The sequence below is a fragment of the Peromyscus californicus genome, unplaced genomic scaffold (assembly GCF_007827085.1).
Source record: "Peromyscus californicus insignis strain IS unplaced genomic scaffold, ASM782708v3 Scaffold_6__1_contigs__length_162567912, whole genome shotgun sequence".
Classification (NCBI taxonomy): Eukaryota; Metazoa; Chordata; class Mammalia; order Rodentia; family Cricetidae; genus Peromyscus; species Peromyscus californicus.
In genome coordinates this window covers 2,664,937-2,687,736 of record NW_026294584.1, presented here as the reverse complement: position 1 = coordinate 2,687,736, position 22,800 = coordinate 2,664,937, and the positions used below count along the sequence as shown (strand labels likewise).

The 22,800-nt window shown below is 42.4% G+C and overlaps 3 protein-coding genes across 5 annotated transcripts in view; 1 reads left to right on the top strand and 2 right to left on the bottom strand.

The window, feature by feature from the left end:
* The window catches only part of Fbxl13 (F-box and leucine rich repeat protein 13), a 209,224-nt gene extending 209,023 nt beyond the window's left edge, over nt 1-201 (bottom strand). Inside the window, exon 1 of the mRNA XM_052720972.1 lies at nt 87-201. The gene's annotated coding sequence lies outside the window, so the exon portion shown is untranslated. The remainder of the gene's footprint in view (nt 1-86) is intronic.
* On the top strand, nt 164-21,290 carry Armc10 (armadillo repeat containing 10). Its single transcript, XM_052720969.1, has 6 exons — nt 164-442; nt 4,136-4,284; nt 6,800-6,934; nt 8,013-8,189; nt 16,080-16,151; nt 16,969-21,290. Exons 1-6 carry the CDS (start codon nt 310-312, stop codon nt 17,221-17,223), a joined length of 921 nt encoding a protein of 306 aa, XP_052576929.1. The 5' UTR covers nt 164-309; the 3' UTR covers nt 17,224-21,290.
* Nucleotides 474-22,800, bottom strand: part of Napepld (N-acyl phosphatidylethanolamine phospholipase D) — a 107,481-nt gene continuing 85,154 nt past the window's right edge. The window contains exons 5-7 of one of the 3 annotated variants that reach the window (XM_052720952.1): nt 1,923-2,009; nt 1,521-1,580; nt 474-1,079 (exon numbers count right to left, since the gene is read on the bottom strand). In XM_052720952.1, the coding sequence (XP_052576912.1) occupies nt 1,548-1,580; nt 1,923-2,009 (120 nt within the window). In that variant the 3' untranslated portion in view covers nt 474-1,079; nt 1,521-1,547. Of the gene's footprint in view, nt 1,080-1,520; nt 2,010-19,470; nt 21,826-22,800 lie in introns of those variants that run through there. The other 2 variants (XM_052720951.1, XM_052720950.1) reach the window with 2 other exon arrangements.

Here is a 22,800-nt window from a genome sequence, read left to right as displayed (position 1 = left end):
GGACAGGGTGGGTGGGCGGGGCAAAATGGGAGGGCGGGGCATAGCTGGGCAGGGGAGGTGGGGGCGGGGCTAGGGGCGGGACTCACGCGGGGCGGTCCGGCCCGGGACGAGGCTGCAGTCGGGGTTCAGTGGGAGCGGCGCCTCCGGCCAGCCCCTCCCGCCCGCCGCGGGGAAGGCGCTCGCTGCCGCGCCCTGGCTGGGAGGGCTTCCGATTTCAGCAGGGCGACTTCCGGAAGGCGGAGCTCCAACCCCATTTCCTTTCTCTGGGCCTGAGCTGGTCCCGGCTTCCCGGCTCCCTGCGGCAGCGGCATGGGCGGCGCGCGGGACGTGGGCTGGGTGGCGGCGGGGCTGGTCCTCGGCGCCGGCGCCTGCTACTGCATCTACCGGCTGACTCGGGGCCCGCGGCGAGGCGGGCGCCGGCTGCGCCCCTCGCGGTCCGCAGGTGAGGCGATGGGCCACCCGGCAGGTGGACAGGTTCGGGGCTCCAGGACCACCCCGGGCTGGGCTGGGCCGGAGGTGCCCTAAGCACTCGCGACTCCTTGTCGTCGCAGTAAAACTAGGTCTGAGTGGGAGGACATGGGGCAGGGCGTGGAGGAAGGCTGGAGGTAGACGAGTCAGGAAGCCTAGGTTGCCTTGGGTGGGTCCTGAGCCGCTTCCCTGCCCCCGCTTCTTTGTTTAAAATAAGGGCTGAAAACATTGCCCGAAGTTTTCTGTTGCTTCCCCAGGCTTCTCAGCCGAAAACTAAGGTTTCTCCACGCCATTGTAGATTACCTGTCACTGTAAAGTTTGTCCTGGGCCTTTGTGTTACCAAAGAGATGCCCCTGAGGGTTAGTGCAGGGCCTCGAGCCCAGGTTGAAACTTGCACGTAGCTGTGTGAAGAAGAGATCCCTAAGGTGCTATTCTGCCCGCACTTTACGGGACCTGTCCAGGGCAGGTACCTTGAAGCCCTCCGTAGCATCCTGAAATTCGGGGTGTGTGTTGGAAATAACCTCAGCCTACAGGAGGTACTCCCTTCTGGCAGACAAGGCTTGTAGGTTCAGTCCTATGGTGATTGGGACATTGAGAGGTCCAACAAATTGCTGCACATAAAGGGATCGTTTAGGTCGTGAAAACTGTTGGGCAAACAATTTGAAATAAAATCTGGCGACCAAAAACCTGCCTTCCTCAGAGGTAGAGAAACGTAATTTTTTTATTGAGTAATCATTAAAACATTTTACCGACACCATTACATGTAATTGGCTAATTTCATTCCAAAGATAGAATTCTCACCTCTGTGTAGCTGGGGATATGCAAAATAAATAGTAGCTTGTCCTTAAAATAAGAGGACTTGACAATACCATTTTCTACACATAGTTCATCTCAAATTCACTGAGAGTTCAAGCAGTTATAGGTAAGAGTAAAGGCAATATAGATAATTATTGCCTTTCCCTAAAGAGAAAGTAAAGCATCTTTATAGGCAGGTAGAAAAGTATTTTCGGGTTGTACAACTTTGGCATTTACTTTTCAAAATTTGCACTTACCTGAAGGGACCAGGACCAACCATGGATTTATATTCTAGCTTCCACTTCCTCCAGGAAATGCTGTAAGAAAAGAGGGTGTGCAGCGTCTTTCCCTCTTCTCACAGAGTTTAAACAGTTTGTGAAGATGAGCATTTGCCCTTACAAAGCCTGGATTGTTGTCTCTTTCTCTGTCAAATATTTCTATGCAAGAATGTTTTTGATTTTTGGTTTTTCGAGACAGGGTTTCTCTGTGTAGCCCTGGCTGCCCTGGAACTAGCTCTGTAGACCAGGTTGGATTCAAACTCACAAAGATCCACCTGCCTCTGCCTCCTGAGTGCTGAGATTAAAGGTCTGTGCCACCACTGTCTGGTACGTTTTGTTTTTTTAAGACAGAGGGTCTGATGTATCTGCCCTGGAACTCACTGTGTAGCAGAAAATTGAATTTCTGATCCTCCTTTCTCCATCTCCATCGTTGCTGGGCTTGAGAGCATACACCACTACGCTTTGGTACTGGAAATGAAACACAGGTCAGACAACTTTATTAATAGGTTGCCCACGAACCCTTCCCAAAGTTCTATCCTTATATTTAAAGAGAAATCTTTTCTTTGTCTTAAACTTTGGAGAAATGTGTAATTCCTGGTCTGTTAGTCCAGCAGAGGGCGGTGGTGTGAAAGTTGGTCCCTGTCACTCAGCAGGCTGAGGTCGGAGGACCAAGAATCAACTCAGGTCTAGGCTACATAGTGAAAACTTATCTCCAAAAAAAAAGTATAATTCCTGAACTAAGACTCTTTGAAGCCCTTGGAAAAGATGAAAACAGTATCAAATCATTCAGTCTGCTTGACATAAGAACTTGACAAAGGTGGTACAAATCTCCCTCAATCATGAATAAAGAAAATCTATCAGAGAGTTGAGGAAATGATGTACTGAGGCCAGATGGACATATAAGAAGAATTCATAGAAGAATATGTTATTTATTGCATTGATATATTTTTTAAACAACATAGTAATGTAAAAGTCATTAAAATAGTATTTCTGATAACTTGCAACATTAGGAATAGAAGGAAATGTTCTTAAATTGATGAATAATACTCATCAAAAACAAACAATAGCCGGGCGGTGGTGGCGCACGCCTTTAATCCCAGCACTTGGGAGGCAGAGGCAGGCGGATCTCTGAGTTCGAGGCCAGCCTGGGCTACCAAGTGAGTTCCAGGAAAGGCGCAAAGCTACACAGAGAAACCCTGTCTCAAAAAACCAAAAAAAAAAAAAAAAAAAAAAACAAAAAGATGCTTTAATTAAAGGTATTTAATATTAAAACATTGGTTTCATCTTTACTAAGTTCAAGACTAAGAGACGTGCTATCACAACTATTTAGCATTGTCCTGAAGTCCCAGGCCTCTTGACAGGAAAAATCATAAAATTCAGTGTTACAAAGGAAGCAAAATTATAGAAAATGAAATTCTGAAAAAGAAATTTGTAAATGACTTATTTTGAGTCAGAAAAGTGCCAGAGAATTAACTGAACACTAGAAGGCGCGTGCGGGGGTGGGGGGGTGGGGGGGGGTAAAATGGAACACAACACAGATACACCAGATACACTTAGTAACTTCTTATATCCAAGCACTGTGTGCAAGTTTTCAGTATGAACTTAATTGAAAAGATTTCATTCATAATAACTTCTAAAACTAGGAGTATATCAAACAGGAAGCCTCTATGGAGATAAACTACACAACAGCACACTGAAAACATGATTGTGCTATTTCCATAGGCTTTCTGCCTGATGGACTCTTAAAAGGGTAATCAGTCCCTCCCTTATCTACTTAGCACAGACCTATCACATCGTCGCTCTTTAGGCAAATGTTCCATCAGATTCGTATACCTAATGTTAAAGTAGGAGACAAAATGCTGTCAACATCAGGGGTCCCTGTTATTTACATGCACTACCTTATTAATAGACATAGATTATGGTACCACCAGCTGATACTTGATGGCTATGAACCTTTGTTTCCTCCATAAATTCAGAATAATAATAGTATCTTTTTCCTAGGAATACCTGAGAATCAAATGATGTAAACCATGTAAAGTGCTTCAGACGAGCAATGCCAAGCAGCCATCTACAGAACTTTGGAAGTTTGGGCTGCCCAGTCAGAAGAAGCTTGCCTTTCCCTTTCCCTTTTCTTCATCTTTTTTGACTCTGACCCAAAGCCTAAGCATACTTTCCCACACACTTACTTTCTCACTCCTCAGTATTTCCCTTCTTCCATGTGCCAGCCTCCATTGCTGAAGCGGCCTGTTGAAGCTGTGACCTTCTCTCTTCCTCCTCTTCATCTTCCTCTTGCCCACAGATGCCAGCATTTACACCTTGCTTGCCTTTTTCTTTCTCTCAAATGATGAAAATTGTCCCCAGACTTTAAAAAACAAAACACTTATGCTGGGCAGTGGTGGCGCACGCCTTTAATCTCAGCACTCGGGAGGCAGAGGCAGGAGGATCTCTGTGAGTTCGAGGCCAGCCTGGGCTACAGAGTGAGTCCCAGGACAGGCTCCAAAAACTACACAGAGAAACCCTGTCTCGAAAAACCAGAAACAAAACACTTCATTGATGATTTTTAATGACCTTTCAATGGCTTTCCTCTTATGCAGAAGACTTAACCGATGGTTCCTATGATGAGATCTTAAATGCTGAACAACTGGAAAAACTTCTATACCTGCTGGAGTCAACCAATGATCCTATAATTGTTGAAAAAGCCTTGGTCACCCTGGGTAATAATGCAGCCTTCTCAGCTAATCAAGTAAGCCTCCTCTTTTTACACACAGTAGTAGTTATGATCCTAGGCACTTAACTCTCGGAGTCTCTGTATCCTCGTATGTACTTATGCTCACAACATTATTTGCTTTTTTTGCATGAGAAAATCACAGCCAAATAATGGCACAGGAAGAACTGTCTGAGAAGCTGGATACTAGCATCACATTCATAATAGTTCCTATTCATTAAAAGGCAGAGCGTCCATAAAATAGAAAAAGCACCTAACATTTAAGTATGTGTTTTCACTGGGAACCTGACCTTGCTGGCATGGTCCTGATGTAGGTGGTCCCTCGGCCAGTGATAACCACCAAATCAGCCTGAATGGCTAAGACTGAAGAGTTCCGTGTGAATGCTGCTTTCTCCCTTCCCCCACAGAGAACAAGGAAAAACAATTTTGGGTTTTTTTTTTTTTTTTCAACAATGCTTCTTGTTAACATTGGCATCAATGCAGATTTATTTTGAGCTAAAAAAAAAGAATTTTGAATGTTTTGCCATTAAAAAGTAATACATGTTTGAGGAAATATATGCATTTAAGGTGGTTATGCAATGTATGCATGTATCAAAACTTAAACTATATATATATATATATATAATGTGTGTGTGTGTGTGTGTGTGTGTGTGTGTGTGTGTGTGTGTGTGTGTGTATAGTGTCTGTCAGCTAAAACAAAGGGAGATAGATCAATGGGTAAAGTGGGCCCACATGAAAACCAGGCATGGTACGGTGCACTTATAATCCCAGCACTGAGGAAGCATTGAGGAGGTAGGGAGTCCCTGAGGCTCATTGGCCTAAATGTAGCCTAATTACCAAGCTCTGATCCTCATGAGAGAACCTGTCTCAAAAAATAAGACAGCTACTGAGAAACAACACTCAAGGTTGACCTCTGGCTCACACTTAGGAACGTGCCTCCACATACATAAATATGTGCATCCTTCCCCCACACACACTAAAAGTAAAGTAAATAAATAATGAAAATAAATAAATAGAAAATTAAGGCTGAGGAGAAAGCTCAGTAGGTAAAGCGGTTCACCTTACAAGCACGAGGACCTACGCTCAGTCCCCAGAACTCAAACTAAAACAGCCAAAGCCAGGTGTAGCACACACTTGTAATCCCAGCACTAGCAAGGTGGGGATAGAAAGATGATCCCTGAGGCTCCCCGGCTGGCCAGCCAGGTCTACTTGGTTGCACTGATTGTACATATTAGTGATGAACTCCAAGTCACCAGTAATGCATTTGTGTCACATTGAGGAAATAAAAGCACTTCCCCTAGGAGTCATTTAACCAAGAGTGAGTCCACTATACTTCATGCTCCCTGTGTCTTTTGTCCTCTGTCTGTCTGTTATTTGAGTCTGAATCTGTGCCTGTCTCTGTGTCTGTCTGCCTGGTGTATGTCTGTCTTCGAGTGATGTAACTGGCTATGCCTACAAAGGTCCTCACTATTTATTGAACGGTGTCTTAGTCAGGGTTTCTGTTGCTGTGAAGAGACACCATGACCACAGCAACTCTTATAAAGAAAACATTTAATTGGGGCTGGCTTACAATTTAGAGGTTTAGTCCATTATTGTCATGGTGAGATGCATGTCAACGTATAGGCAGATGTGCTCTGGAGGGTGGCTGAGAATTCTGCATCTGGATTAGGGAACAGGAACGGAGTCACACTGGGCCTGGCTTGAGCATCTGAAACCTGAAAGCCCACTCCCAGTGACACACTTCCTCCAGCAAGGCCACACTTCCTAATAGTGCCACTCCTTATGAGCCTGTAGGGACCATTTTTATTCAGACCTCCACAAACATCATGTGGGGAAGGATGGGACACTTTACAGAAATCTTTAACAGTTTTACAAGGGATTAAATTACTGGCCCCAGCTGATCCCAACCCAGATAATAAATATTGTTTTTAACCAATATCCATATTACTTTCAGCTTCCGTATTTGCTGCTTTCGGCAATAATGATACACATGCATTATTCTGGTTCAGGGGCAAGAAAGAGTATGTTACTTAAGATTGTCACGGTGCATTAGTTTAGGTTGAAAAAGTTAATTGCTTTGGAAATCCAAGGCAAGGTTAACAGTGACATTATTCTCTTAAAGGCAGGTAAAACAGTTGAGTACATGGTAGGCTAGCAATCTGAAGTGACTTCAAGATTTATTATTAACTTTGGCTATGAGGTCCAGCAAAAAATTCCAGTCTTAGACTATAAGATATTTCAGAATATTACATCTCCACACTTGTTGAGTCCCAGCCAATGAAAGAACTGTCTCAAAAAAAAAGTGAATGGCATTTTGATGATTGACAGCTGAGGCCGCCCTCTGCATGCACATATACACACAGACACTCACATAAATGCAGTTTTTTAAGTAATAAAGTTTTCTAACAGGAAGATTTGTTTATGAGAATGGCATTTCTCTAAAGTGATTAATTTTAGTTGCATTTTTAGATGTACAGAATTCAGTTAAAGGGCTGCATATTGAAGTTACAGTCCATTTTTTTCCCTCTCTTAGGCCATTATTCGTGAGTTGGGTGGTATCCCAATTGTTGGAAACAAAATCAACTCTCTGAACCACAGTATTAAAGAGAAAGCTTTAAATGCACTAAATAACCTGAGTGTGAATGTTGAAAATCAAATCAAGATAAAGGTGAGTTGTCTGGAATAAAAATGCATCGGGTTGCCCTTTCAAAAGAAGTGATTAAAGGTGAGTAATGGAATGTAACAGTGTGTCCCTTATAACTTTATAGCCAACAACTACCTTTAAAGAAAGAAACTAAAGCAGAGCTATCCCCTAGGCTTTTCTAGTTGGGTTTCAGTTTAATTCAGGAATGCTAAAAGAACAAAGCCAGCATCCCGGAACACACCCCCAAAGAAAGACTCGGTAAACTAAGAAACCAAGTGGGTGCAGCTCAGTGTTTTTAAACTGTTCCGTGGTACAGAATGAAGACATACACAGGATGGCACTTTCAGTCTAAGAAAATACTTCCAAAGTCAATGAGGAAAAAACAGATCCACAGAAAAGTGGTTAAAGATGAAGATAAGCAGCTGGTGGACTGTCATCCTCAAATATCCAGTACACCTACCTGTAGAGCCCTCCCCACCATCAAGGGGAGGAGTTGATGCTAGTGTTGTAAAGGATGGAGAGAAATGAAATGGTGACCAAAGAGGAACAGCTGGCTTACATGTGTAATTTAGAGCTTTAAAACTTGATCTCTGCTTTCTTATTGTTACATTGCCACATCTATGGCAGCGTGGATACATTTGGAGTTTCTCACAAATGTTAGTAAAGCTGTGTTGGGTGGTTAGTTGATGGTTTCTTAGAACTTCAAATGAGGAACATTTTCTTACAAGTTTGCAATTTTTGATGGCATTCAGATTGAGTGATAAATTTTCCAGTCTGGAAACTCATGCATGATACCTAGTACCACCAGTGCTTCATTGCCTTTTACCAGTGAAAGGGAATAGTAATGTGGAAACTCACATACGTGCATCTGCATAAATAAGAACAATCTTGAGCTGAATTTAATTTTTCTCTGCTTGCTTTTGATTCTCAGCACAATGCCAGGTCATTAACAAAGGCAGCTCAACTAAAATAGTCACCAGAGCTGGAGGGCAAACATAAATGTCCCCTTTTCTGAAGAACCAGTTCATCCTGAGGTCTACTCAGCCATTCAGTAGACATTTCTAGAAAGTCTGTGTTGCTCAGTCTTTCTTTTTGCCTTCAGGTATATGTCCAGCGAGTCTGTGAGGATGTCTTTGCGGATCCCTTGAACTCTGCTGTGCAGCTGGCTGGACTGAGGCTGCTCACAAACATGACCGTCACCAATGACTACCAGCACCTGCTCAGCAGCTACATCGCAGGCCTGCTCCACCTGTTACTTATTGGAAATGGAAGCACCAAGGTAGGGGTGCCGCAGCCAGTGTTGCAGGTTGAGAGCTGTTGCATCAATAGTAAGATTGAATTTGCAGTCTGTGTGTGGCAACACACAGCTCTAACCTTGACACTCTGGGATGCAGAGGCAGGCAGAGTTCGGAGAGTTCTACCTAGACTACAGAATAAGTTCCAGTGAGGAAAAAGAAAGACTAATTCCACACCATCTATTTCAACCCTGTGATGTCTCAGCACTCGAGAGTCAGAGGCAGGTGGATCTGTGAGTTCATGGCCAACCTGATCTATACAGCAAATTGCAGGGCCACATAAAGAAACCCTGTATCAAAAAGTAAAAGAGATAGTCCACTCAAAGTTTATGAAAAATACTCAGAAGCCCAAGAAAGCACATTACTTTAATCTCCTAACGCTTAACTGCAGAATCAGTGTGTGAAGATCATGTGACATTCACCTCGGGTGGGTGGTCATTTGATTTTCTGACACCAGTAAACCATGTTCTACTGGGATCCCTAGCATCCTTAACCAGAAATAGGAACACTGAGTAAAGGGACTCAGAAGTAGTGACCATAAGTTGCAGCTTTCACCTTAGGATTCACCAGTTTTTAAAATTAGCATACAAAGTAATGGTTTTCATTGTTTCATTTTTATGTATAGTTTTTGTTACTCCTTGTCTTAGTTAGGGTTTCTATTGCTGTGAAGAGACACCATGACCATGGCAACTCTTACAAAGGAAAACATTTAATTGGAGTAGCAGCTTACAGTTTCAGAGGTTCAGTCCATTATCATCCTGGCAGGGAGCATGGTGCTGCTACATCTTGAACAGAAGGCAACAGAAAGTGGACTCAGACACGGCAGTATCCTGAGCATAGGAAACCTCAAAGCCCGCCCCCACGATGACACACTTCCTCCAACAAGGCCATACCCACTCGAACAAAGCCACCCCTCCTAATAGTGCCACTCCCTATGAGATTATGGGGGCCAATTACATTCAAACTACCACATTCCACTCCCTGACTGCCATAAGCTTTTAATATCATAATACAAAATGCATTTAGTCCAACTCCAAAAGTTCCCGTAGTCTATTACAGTCTCAACAATGTTGAAAAGTACAAAGTTCAAAGTCTTCTTTTGAGATTCATGCAATCTCTTAACTCTAATGCCCTATACAATCAAAATCAAAAACCAGATCACATACTTCCAACATATAATGGCACAGGATATACATTACCATTCCAAAACATAGGGAAGGGAGCATAGTGAGGAAATACTGGACCAAAACAGGATGGAAAACCAACTGGGCAAACTCCAAATTCTGCATCTGAATATCTGATATCAAAACGCTCTTCAGGTCTCCAACTCCGTTCAGCTTTGTTGACTGTAACACACTTCTTCCTTTTGAGCTGGTTCCACTCCCTATTAGAAGCTCTCCTCAGCAGGTATCCCAGGACTCTGGCATCTCTAACATCTTAGGGTCTCCAAGGCAATCCAGGTTAAACTTCACAACTTCACACAGTGGCCTCTCTAGGCCTCCATTCAGGGATACACTGACATCTGCCTGGCCTCAGTGGCTTTCCTTAGTCTCAGGCAAATTCTATAGTCCCTTTTATCCTTAAGTCCAGAACCACTTGGCCAAAGCTACAAGTTCTGCTTACTGGGGCTGGAACATGGCCCTCTTGTTCAATTACATCTTCACCAGCTTTCTGTCCTTCACTACCTAAGCTTGCTCTGTAGACCAGGCTGGCCTCAAACTCAGAGATCCACCAGCCTCTGCCTTCCCAGTGCTGGGACTAAAAGTGTGTGTCACCACACCTGGCTCTAAGCTTTTCTTTAGTTCCTTTTCACAAGTTGGAAACTTAGCTGGGTGGGATCTTGCCCTGAGGTCACCACTCTCTTTATTTCTTAATCCCTTTTTCTCCTTGTGCACAGGAGTTAACTCTGTTCCACTTCCCGGTGCCCCTTTTCTCAGTTTGTGCCTGTTGTACTTCATTTGCTTATAATCTTTTCATTATAAATCTTCATCAGAGTTACCATTAATAACCACACAACAGAATCTATACTAGGCTGTTTTGAGATTTCCTCTGCCAAATCCAAATCTCTTCACTTTTGCCTCCAGCAGACTCTTTGGACAAGGGCAAAAAAGCAGCCACATTCTTCACCAAAATATCACAGGAATGATCTCTAGGCAACATATTAAACCTCTTGAGGTAGCCTCCCACCCATACACCCAGTTCATCAAATCACACACAGCATCACTGTCTTCCATGCTCCTCCTAGTATGGCCCATTAAGCAGTGCTTAAAGCATTTTGCTGCTTTCCTAACCGAAAGTATCAAAGTCCATTTTACTCCAAACAAAAATGGTCCAGCCTATCACAGCAATACCCCAGTCCCTGGTACCAACTTCTGTCTTAGTTAGGGTTTCTAACTAAGACTGTGAAGAGACACCATGACCATGGCAACTCTTATAAAGGAAAACATTTAACTGAGGTGGCAACTTACAGTTTCAGAGGTTCAGTCCATTATCATCATGGCAGGGAGCACGGTGACATGCAGGCAGACATGGTGCTGGAGTAGCTGAGAGTCCTACATCTTGTAGGCAACAGGAAGTCAACTGAGACACTAGGCAATATCCTGAGCATAAGAAACCCCAAAGCCAGCCCCACAGTGACACACCTCCTAATAGTGCCTAAGGGTTTATGGGGGCCAATTACATCCAAACTACCACATTCTTCCTTCTCAGCTTCTCTCCTTCTTAACCCTGCCTGCCCCCCTATCCTCCTTCCCAGTGTCCCTTTCCATTTTCATGGCACATGTGACAGTCAGTCATCATCACCATCATCATCATCACTACACTTACTTACAGGAAGGGAGGAACTCGCATGTTATGGTGCATACACCCTGAGTCAGATCTCTCTCCCACATGTGGGTCCTGATGACTGAGCTTTGGTTTTTGGGCTTGGTGGCAGGCCTTTTGCCCACTGAGCCTCCCACCAGCCCTGTTTTATTTTTTATAAGTTGTCTTTTATTTGTGTGTGTGTGTGTGTTTGTGTGTGTGTGTGTGTTTGGTGGACGTGTGATATGAAGCATGTGTAGAAGTCAGAGGGAAGCTGTGGAATTGATTTTCTCTTTCCTCCTTTACGTGGATTTGGGGCTCGGACTCAGGTCCCGGGGCCTACACAGGTGCCTTATCTGCTGAGCCCTTCATGGCCCTTACTGAGTTTTTTTTTGTTTTGTTTTGTTTTGGTTTTTTTTTTTTTAAAGATTTTATTATTTATTCATGTAGGAGTGCATGTATCTGCATGTACAACTTTATACCAGAAGAGGGCACCAGATCTCATTACAGATGGTTGTGAGCCACCATATGGTTGCTGGGAGTTGAACTCAGGACCTCCTGAAGAGCAGGCAGTGCTCTTAACCACTAAGCCATCTCTCCAGCCCCCTTACTGAGTTTTGAGGTGGGGTCTCACTGTGCAGCAGAGGATGATCCTGGATTCTCATCTAGCCTTCACCTTCCGAGTGCTGGGATGACAGGTGTGTACACCTTGCCTGGTTTTATATCCTGCTGAAAATGGAACTCAGGTGTGCGCTCTACAACTGCAATATGTCCCCAGCCCTCCATTACTCTCTTAACAAAATGGTTCGTTTGGTTTTTGGTTTTGGTTTTTTGGTTCAGCCACTATTTGTTGAAGTCTCCTACTCCACGGTTATGCGGTGTTAACAGTGAGGGGAATCATGCAGAAGGCTTCGTTTGTCCGTTCGTTGTACAAATGGAGGAGGCCGCAGAGGTGAAGACGGCAGATAGGACCACAGGAGACACCTGAAAGTCCGAGTGAATCTCCTGTATTAAAGTCTATTCTTCCTGCTATTCTTTTTAAAGCAGTCGATAGAATGTAGATTGACTAGTTGTAATGGTGGGTCTATTATTTATGAGGGTTGTTTTAACCATGTAGATGTGTGTTCTCTCAGACAATTGAAAGCAAAATGCATGGGTGTTTGATTGTGCTGGATATGATTTTATTTTTAATTTTTATTTATGACTTGTATGTATGATGGAGGAAGGGTATGTGTCACAGTGTGCACCTGGAGATCAGAGGAGAGCCATGTAAAATCAGTTCTTTTCTTCACCTTTACCTGGATTTGGGGAACTTAAACTCTGGTTCTAAGGCTTTACTACAAGGGCCCTTCCTACTGAGCCATCTAGCTGGCCCCACGCTGGTTTTTTTTGAGACAGTTTCACTATGTGTCCTTGGCTAGTTTTGAACTCTTGACTCTCCTGTTTCAGCCTCCCAAGTGCTCAGATTGATAGGTTAGTGCCACTATACTTGGTTGCGTTAGTGTTTAGGAAGGATCAATGTGAAGATGTACCCCAAGTATCTGATGTTATTTCAGTGCTTCTGGAGTTCTCGGGGTATAATCACTGAAGTACCTCACTGTAGTCCAGTGCTTCTGAGGTATTTATATGGGTTTTCCACATTTCCTGTAGCCCAGCTTGTCTGGGTCTGGTCCAGGACTTACCCAGACATTCAGAAGTAAACACAAGTGTAAGCCGTCCTTTTTGCAGTACTGCTAAGCTGCTGGTTATTTCCAGCCCAGTGGAAGATGACTTCCAGCCGTCTGGGGCCCAGGAGAATGCCTCCCTCTGTGTTGAATGTGACTACTATAGGAAAAAACCTTGCCCTTGACTGTCTCTGCAGCTGCCTTACCCAGAATCCAGAAGGAACTCTTAGTTCAGAGCCAAGCAAATCTCTCTGGACCTGTATATATCTGTCTCAGTTCTGGTTGATAAAATTTACAACTTTTTAAGAGATGACTCGCATTGTTTTGTCGTATTTTTCCATTGCATTGCCTACAATTTTTCTAGGATAGAAAATTAAAATTTTGATGGTAACCTGGCCATTATTATGGCATTGTTTCTCCATAAAAGCTGAGTGTAAAGTTCTAACTCGAAAGTGCATTGTTGCATAGTCATCCATTTTTATGGATAGGTATTTCCTCAGGAAGTGTCCAACAGAGTGACTATTAAAGATTGTATTTAGTCTGTGGCGGTGCTCCCTGAGTGCTGTGATCTGTGGTGGTGCTCTCTCTGCACGCTGTGATCTGTGGTGGTGCTCTCTCTGCACCCTGTGATCTGTGGTGGTGCTCTCTCTGCACGCTGTGATCTGTGGTGGTGCTCTCTCTGCACCCTGTGATCTGTGGTGGTGCTCTCTCTGCACCCTGTGATCTGTGGTGGTGCTCTCCCTGCACCCTGTGATCTGTGGCTGCCACTGATTCACAGCAAATCCAAATACTACAAAGTGTTTGTTATCTGCACGGACAACAGAGAGCCAACAACTTAAGTGTCCTGGATCACCACAAGGTGGTGCACGTAACAAGAAAGGAAAAAGAACTTTAAACTATGTTTAACCTATAGAGGACAGCAAGGTCACATTTCAGATACTTAGTAGCTGTTTCTTACTATTTCTGGTTGCCAATGAGTGGACCTTCACAGAGTTCACCCAGGTTCATCTCATAGGTCAAGGCAATCTATTGCACAGCTTTTATTCCTGTTACCCTGCTCCAAGCTTCATTTACATTACAGCCAGGCACTTTATTCCTTAGACCTGTTACTGGTGTTGCCGACAGCATCAGGCCAGCTGAGATCTCACAGTAGCTCTTGGAGTGCACTAGAGAGTCAGAAGTCATTCTTGCTTTCTTACCTTTAACAGTCCATCATTTTCCTTAGAAACACCTGTGTGAAAAGCATGGATCCCACTTTGGGGCAGGACAGGCCACTAGCATATGCTTTTGTCTTCACCTTGTTCTCTTCTGCATTGTTTGACATTTGATCATGACCATGTATTACTTTCCAAATTTTTAACTTTGGGGGGTGGGGGAGTTGGCTTTTAGAGACAGGGTTTCTCTGTGTAACCCTGACTATCCTGGATCTCACAGAGATCCACCCGCCTCTGCCTCCTGAGTGCTGGGACTAAAGGTGTGTGCCTCCACACCTTGCAAAAATTTAAAAGATGATAAAAAGGAGGGTGCTGTGGGATGTTCTGTATGCTGTGAATGTGTTGCTCTGATTGGTTGATAACTAAAAAGCTGATTGGCCAGTAGCCAGGTAGGAAGTATAGGCGGGAGAAGCAGAGAAGGAGAATTCTGGGTAGAGGAAGGCTGAGTCAGGAGACGCCAGCCTGCCGTCCAGGGAGCAGCATGTAATGGCACACAGGTAAAGCCACAGAACATGTGGCAACATATAGATTAACAGAAATGGGCTGAGTTTAAGTGTAAGAGCTAGTCAGTCATAAGCCTGAGCTAATGGCTGAGCAGTTTAATTAATATAAACTTCTGAGTGATTATTTTATAAGCAGTCCATGGGACTGCAGGGCCTGGCAGGACCAGAAAAACCTTCTAACTACAGGAGGTTAAGCAAAGTTTTATCACCTTTAATTCATAAGAAGGTTGACATGTGACCAAAGGAATTGTAATATGATGTGGAAACTTCCTTTTTCTTGGTTGTCCTGTATTTGGAAATGGTTTAGGGCTAAGGTCGACTGTGGTAGGGTGGTGCTTGCCCAGCCCAGGAGACCCTGGTTTGATCCCCAGCGCCCTCTCCCCTCCAAGTTCTAAAGTCAGGATCTGTTGCCTGTTTAATCAGTTATAAAAACGGACATCCAGGTTCCTCCCTGGATCTAGTGAAAAGTGGAGGGTTTGTTGTTGTTGTTGTTGTTGTTTGGCCTGGCTTTAGTACCCTCCTCCTTCTCATTTTAATTTCAACTGTCTTGTGGAAAGTGTGGGTTAGTGTTTTTCAAAGAGAGATTCTGGGGCTGGAAAGATGACTCAGTACTTAAGAGTATGTGTTGCTCTTGCAAAGGACCCAGGTTTGGTTCCAAGCACCCACATAACCACTGGTAACTCCAGCTCCTGAGGCTCCGATGCCTGCTTCTGACCTCTGCAGGCGCCACACACACAGTACATATACATACATACAGGCAAAAACGTTTATACACATAAACACATAAGTCTAAACATTTTTAAGACATTCTATTTAATTACTGATTTTTCAGAAATAAGTAATAGGAATGCTAGCATTTTAATTAGCTATTAAATCACATTAATATCACTTCCCATTTAAATGATCATTAAACATTGTTCACATTTTTAAAAGATAAGCTCCAAGGTTCATAACCACCTTGTAGAAGGAAAGGTTCTAGTGTCTGGTCGTGGTGACCAGACCTACAGAACTTTGATAACTTTCCTGAGAAACAAACTAAGCTTTGAGACATTCTGTTGTTCAAAGATCAGAGTATCCTTACCAGGACTCACAATAAAATTGACTTAAGAGCTGGGGAAATAACCAGTTCCATGGTTAAATTGTTCATTGTGCGAGCATGAGATCAGGCGTTCAGATCCCAGTGCCCATGTAAATGCTGGGCGGGTGGTCTGCCTGTAATCCTAGCACAAGGGGAATGAGATGGGACCCCCTGGACCATGCTGGTAGACTAGCCCAATAGGTGAGTTCTGGGTTCAAGTCCAACCACTGTCTAACCACTGACCTCAGCCTCTGGCCTCCTCACGCACATACATGTGAACATGTATACACAAAAGCACAAACATGGGAGAAAAAGAGGTGATTTAACACATAGCAGACTTACAGTATTGGAAGACATTTGCTGAGTTTTTTCTGTCTCCCCAGCAGTTGAGACAGAGAAGTGAGGTATACATAGCACATAGCACATAGCACATAGCACATGCTCTGAATGTGGTGCTGAGGGTCAGAGGAGCTGAGCAGAGACTTCACAGAGAGAACTGGAGCCAGGCCTGGAGGTGCAAACAGGAGTTTACAGGTGGCGGGGAGGGAGAGGCCAGCATCCTAGGGAGAGGGTCGTGCTTGCTGATCCAGTAAACCTAGCCTTCCGCCGGCAGGTTCAGGTTTTGAAGCTGCTTTTGAATTTGTCGGAGAATCCAGCCATGACAGAAGGACTACTGAGTGCCCAAGTAAGTCCATCACCTCCCTGGTTTGTAAATGCACACAGACATAGATTTTGACAAATAGTTCTAGGAAGGTCTGCCAGAAACATCGACAGGGATTATCTCTGAAGAGCAGAACTAAGGTGTTAACTTGTTATTCCTCGTATATATGAATTTATGTTTACTGAAACAAGCATATTGGACTTTTTAAAACCCTCTTTAAAAATTCTCTGTATCAAGTGAACTTTCCATCTCTGCTCCTTTTGCAGTGCACAGTGTCATTGCATTTTTAAGTTTGGTTTGCTTTATGCACGTGGAACTCAGCCTTTGCTGAAACAGCAGTGTTGAGTCGCCTGTATGTGCTTGATGCTGGGCAGAGTGCCCGAACCAGCAAGTACATAGTGTTTGTTCTCATGGAACTTAGGAGACACAAACATGTAACAAATAAGCAAGATCCTTGAAAACTGTCCCCATGTTCTGAAGCAAGTCAGAGTGTCGCAGAGATGGACTGGAATTCCCTGCCTGCAGAAATAGAACCATCCACTCAGCCCTGTTCCCCGTACTGTGTGTGGACGGTAATATTGGTTGAATTGATGAGTTCTTACAAAAACTGGATGGATACTAAAATGGTTGGTTTTCCAAATGTCTACACTCTGGGGTTCCAAAAAAACCTTCTTATTAGCTAACAAACAAAACCTCATTTTCATTTGTAACAAACATGGGGATAAAAATTGCACAGGTAAGTTAGCAGTTAGGTTAGCTTGCCTGGGGTCAGACTTTTAAATGTAAACTAGTCAATGTTGTTTTAAAATACAAAAATGATACTCAGTATTTCCTCTTTCAGGTGGATTCTTCATTTCTTTCCCTTTATGATGGCCAAATAGCAAATGAGATTCTTCTTCGGGCGCTTACTCTGTTTCAGAATATAAACAATTGCCTCAGAGTAGAAGGCTGCCTAGCTAGTCAGCCTCCCTTCGCTAAGGGCTCATTGTTCTCCCTGTTGTATGGAGAAGACTGTGCCCAGAAAATGAGAGCTCTAGTTTATCACCATGATGTGGATGTCAAAGAGAAGGTTTTAGCAATAATGCCAAAATTCTGATGGGTTGCTCCTACTTGTTCTAAGAGTAATGCAATCTTAAGTCAGCACACAGGAACTTATTTTCTACCTTCCTTTAAAAGGATCATTTCAGCTGATGGAGTTAAACAATAAAAGTTGTATTTTGTTTTTAACACAGTTCAGGGTGAGCAGCTGTACTCCAAGATGATTTTCAAAATTTGGGTTTTTGTTTTTTTTTTTTTTCCTTCTTTTGAGACAGGGTTTCTCTGTATAGCCCTTGACTGTCCTGGAACCTGCTCTAGACAAGGCTGGCCTCGAATTGACAGAGATCTACCAGCCTTTGCCTCCCGAGTGCTGGGATTAAAGGCATGTACCACTACCACCTGGCAAAATTTTGGATTTTGGAGTACAGATTTGGGTTTGGGGATTAGGTATGATCAGCAGGTGAAGTCGACAAATACTCCAGTCAAACACTCAGGATGTGACTCATTTCTGGGACAAACATTTAGTCAGGTTTATTTTGAATGATCTTACTGGCATCAAATGAATATGAGAGATTGTGCTGGAGATATTTATGGAGATGTTCAATAGTTCCCTCACATGGAATGAGTGGCCTTTCTCTGTACAATCCTAACTCCTGGAAGTGGTTCTCTGTTGCTCATCAGACGGCTTTAGGTGCTGAGTTGAAGACTAGAACTGCCACAGCAAGGACCCTGTGCTTCAGCGATACCCAAGCTCAAGCACCCTTGCCAACCCCACCTACTGCCTGCAGGTCTTTGTTCATCGTCAGAATCTTCCCTCACTTCTGATCAGTGAAACCATTTCCATTTACAGGGAAAATGTTTTCTCAGTACTCACCCCCATGTATAAGGATGTGTAAAATATTGGAGAGCAATCCAAGTTTGCACCCACAGGCAGCTGGCTAAACCAAGTAGCTGCTCTTTAAAAAAAAGGACCTGAGTGAGTCTGACTGTACTCATGTAGAAATACACCCATGAAATGGATGTTTTTAAAAGCATGTTGTAAAGCAATGTATTATGGTTCTGTGTATTTTTTTTAACAACGAGAAATACATTTATACATGGACAGAACTTTTCTAGAAGGATACATAAAACTTCTGGGCATAGGACTGGGAGGTGAGTACATTGGATTTTCTGTGTGTACCCATTTCTACTGTTTGAATTTTTTACTGAGCATAAATGTATAATTTTTTAATAAAATCAAAAAATGCAAGGGTGTACAAAATTTCTTCCCCCATTGACATTATTTTACTAATCTTCATCCACATTTTACTTGACTAAACTTACAATATGTAAATTTTTTTTCAAATTTATTTGTATGAGTGCTTTGCCTGCATGTATGTACAGGCACAAGGTCAGAAGGCATTGGAACTGGAGTAGTGTGGTTGTAAGTCACCAAATAGGTGCTGGAAACTGAACCCAAGTCCTCTACAAGAGCAACAAGTGCTTTTAGCCACTGAGCCATCTCTCTAAGCCCCTATAAACATTTTTCAGTTATCTTTTCAAATGATTCTTTCCCAGGAGGTTGGAGTTCAATATCTTTGAATTCAGCCAGGTTGTACTGTATGAGTCCATTCCGCCTTTGTGCTTAGCATTGTGTGTGCAAACAGAAGTGTCACTGTGTGTGAGACAAAACTTTAGGAGTACTTCAGAACACACTGTAAAGATGTGAGTAGTAGAGTGTTTGCATGAATCACAAATCCTCAACCTGAAAAATGTGTTGGAAGAATCTCTTTGGAACAGGGAAAACTTTTAAGGTGAGACTAGAAATCTGCGGTGTACTGGAGGAGCACTAAGCCATGATGGTTAACAATACTTTAACTTGCTGATGGCACAGCATTCAAGGTATTCTCCAAAAGGCACATTTCTTCATAACAATTTTTTAAAGCTGCCTTTTTAATAAAAGTGGGTGTTGAAAAGGTTGTATAGGAGCCAGGGTGTTTGCAGTGTGCTTTCACAGTTCTGGGTCTAGAAGCTCCTTGCCCCTCTTATCTCCTCCGTCAGTCTGAAGAACCATACTTGCCAGCAGCTAGCTGATTCTAATGTGTCAGGGGGCTGAGTGGGTTGTCACACAGCTACCAAGGAATAGTGAAACATACAAATAGGCTTCTCTTAATGCAGATCATAGCATACCAAACAAGGAACCACCCTCAAAGGCAGTTAGTCATATCAAAGGATTTCTCAGGGATGATACTCATCAAAAAGGAACATGAAATTGACCTAGAAGATAGATAGTATTTACAATGTATATTAGACTGACAAAAGAGAATAGATTTTTCAAAATTTATTTTCACTTTACACATACATCCTTTGAAATGTAGATTAGAAAAATAAAGTGAAAATAGGGTGGTTGTGTTAAAGAGATGTGATGTACTTCATAATGAATGGGCCTTATACAGAGAAAGAAATCATGAGGAAGCATAGAACAAGGAGGTGGGCCCAGTTCAGGGGACTAGAAAGCAAAGCACCTGGAGAGCCTCAAACAGTGCCTGTGGAGACAAAAGCAATGTTAAGGCCATTCATGGAGAAATACTTGAGCAAGTTTATCAACGGCTGGAGAGAATTTTGAGTATGACAAGATGGCTGCAAGGGTGCCCGGTGGAGCACTGTCCCCCGAGGCTGTATCCACAGCCTACTGTCCGGATTCACAGCCATTTGCAGCGGAGATTACTGAAGCTGAGTCTAATGGTATCTTGGGCTTTGGACTCCAAGTCACTTTCACTATACACACAATATTACAATACACATTTCCCCTTGACTGATACGAATATTTTATATAAAAATATTAAATTCTGATGATCGTTTATATTGGCTATTTCCCTCTAAGGTAAGTCCAGTTTGGTGTTTGCAACAAAAAAAATGTATTATCAAAAGCATTGCTTGCTTTCCATGTACCTGTCAGTATCAGACAGTCATATCTTAAAATGTTTTCTCCCTTAGATTTCTAAAGTGCTGTTTTAAAAAAAAATATTACTTTCCCCTCGAGGTAGGTTGACATTGTCCTCTTGTCGTACATAATGAGATCGGGGCTGAACACAAGCCATTTGTTTTGGGGTAATCAAATCAGTGACAGAAGGGTGAAATTCCGATGAGAGACCAAGGTGTGGCATGCGTACGCCCATGCAAATACATCAGAGTATTGAGTACTCCCTACATACTTGATATCTAGAGAAAGCCTACTGTGTTTTGTGCCAAGGAAGTGGATTTCATTGGTCAGAGTCAGAAGCACCCTCACTAACACCTGGGCAGCTCACTTCCTGAAGGTTCACAACAAACCTGCGGATGCAGAGGCATACTGGCCAAAGACTCTGGTCAGCAGACACTCAGAAGCTTTAAAAACAACTGTAATTTCACAATGGCTTACTAAAAAGTACAATTGTGCTTATAGGTCATTTAATATAAAAATATGTAACACATCCAAGTCATGTAAAACATTGTTATATTTGGGGTTAGAGCCTAGAGAACAGGAAAAAGTATATCTATATATACACACACACACACATATACATGTATATGTATATATACAGAAAATGGAGAATGAAAAAAATAAAACAATTCCAAGTGCATGATGTATTCACATTTTGGTGTGTGAAATACTTCACTGTAATTACAGTTGTGCTTAGCAGAATGTCTGACTTTGGAATTTAAACTTCCCCTACGTCTCAACCCCACACTGTTCTCTTCTCTGACCGTCAGCTTTTAACTTGGGGTGCAGCTGTGTAGATATTGCCCTCTTAGAAACTTAAGATGTGCATGGATGCAGAAGAATGTGAATTGTTAATGCCAAGGAGCTTCTTTTCACTATAGTTAAAATTATAATTTTATGCAATGTATATTTGGCCACAATAAAAAAATTTTAAATGATAATTTAGCCCAAACACCTACGTTCTTATGCTTAACAAAATAAATCACTTAACATTTGGCATGTAAGCTAATGTTTCCTCCTGAGACAGGGTCTTAGTTGTAGCTCTGGTTGACCATGAACTTGTCATCTATCTGCCTCATCCTGTGGAGTGCTGGGATTGTAGATATGCATCACCATGACCGGCAGTTCATCCTGACAGTAAAACCTGAAGCATTTACTCAGCATGTGGAAGTCACGTTCATCATTATAATATAAGAAAGGTGTGTGTGTCTGAAAACTCTAAGTAGGGCTTTGTAGAAAGCCCTGAATAACAGAAAAAGAAATGAAACTTTAATGTCAGCTTTTTACAACCTCAGAAATTCTACCACCACTAAAATGTAGTGTTTTGATTATATATATGACATATATATATAATGTTTGTGTCATTGGTATTTTTTTTAAGTCTACATTGGACAGTTCCTTAAATAACCCTCCCTGGACTCTCAGTTTATGTAAATGAGTCTTATTGATTGGCAAGTTACAATGCAAAACAAAACCCACACTTGCAGAAGTTGTTTCCACGTGAAAAATGTCATAATATTTGTGAATTTCTTAATCTTTTGTTTTCACTGAAAATTTCCATTTTCATCTTTCTTCAAAAGCTTTATCATCAGTATTCAAGTATCTTGATTCTCCATGCTTTAGGACAAAGAAATCTTCGCTTTTAAGTCCGTATCTCTCTAGAGCTTCATTCAGTTTCACTGGAGGCTCTAAGTAATGCTGGCAAGTAACAGGAAGAAAAATGAAAACTTACAGTACAAATACTTGAGGGCTATTTCAAATAAGCACTCAAACTAAAAATAATTTAAAACACCAAAAGTTGCCTACATACATTCCTTTAAATGAACCATTATCAAGTTCATCTTCTTACACAATTTAAGTCACTAATTACAAAGTCATTAAAACTGTCTACTACAAGAAAGATAAAAGTCCATCCAAATGCCTGTATGTACACTGTGGTGCCTCCTTACATCACACAAAACTGGATCCTGATCTCACACAATACAATTTCAGTGTAGCTGGAATCAATACTAAGAAATGATAATAGAAGATTGGATGGTAACACATTTAAGCATGTGGGACTCTGTGCATCTGTGTTTGTGTGGACAAGCAAATGTTTTTGGCTGAAGAAGGCTGTTACCCACAAAGCCCCCCATGAACAAACCATGTCAGAGGATGAAGGGTGGGGGCAAGAACAGACAATGCAGTGCAATCCCAACTCCCTTTATTGCCTTAGTGCTCTGTAATAAAACAACACAGCTCCAGAATGTTTCTGCACACTTGAATATTTTCTTAAAAAGTTGTAACTGGATTAGCAAGATGGCTTAGTGGATGAAGATACTTGATGCTAAACCTGAGGCCCTGAGTTAGATCCCTAGACCCACTGGTATAAAACTGGTGGTGGTGCTGGCACATGCCTTTAATCCCAGCACTGAGGAGACAGAGGCAGGCAGATCTGGGAAGTTTGAGTACAGCCTGGTCTACAGAGTGAGTTCCTGGATAGCCAGGGCAACACAGAGAAACCCTATCTCGAAAAAACAAAACAAAAAAAGGATAAAACTGACTTCTACATTCCTGCTATGGTGCACATGCTCCGTACACATACACAATGTAAATTATAAAAGTGCAGATCACTTGAATGTAGAATAAAATTATTTAAAAAGAAATTTAAAGTATGAAGGTAAACAATTTCAT

Excerpts from the sequence above, each read along its gene's own strand:
- Armc10 (XM_052720969.1), top strand. The coding sequence starts at position 310 with ATGGGCGGCGCGCGGGACGTGGGCTGGGTGGCGGCGGGGCTGGTCCTC. Across the intron at positions 443-4,135 it reads GCGCCCCTCGCGGTCCGCAG|AAGACTTAACCGATGGTTCC; the intron begins GTGAGGCGATGG and ends CCTCTTATGCAG. Across the intron at positions 6,935-8,012 it reads AAAATCAAATCAAGATAAAG|GTATATGTCCAGCGAGTCTG; the intron begins GTGAGTTGTCTG and ends TTTTGCCTTCAG.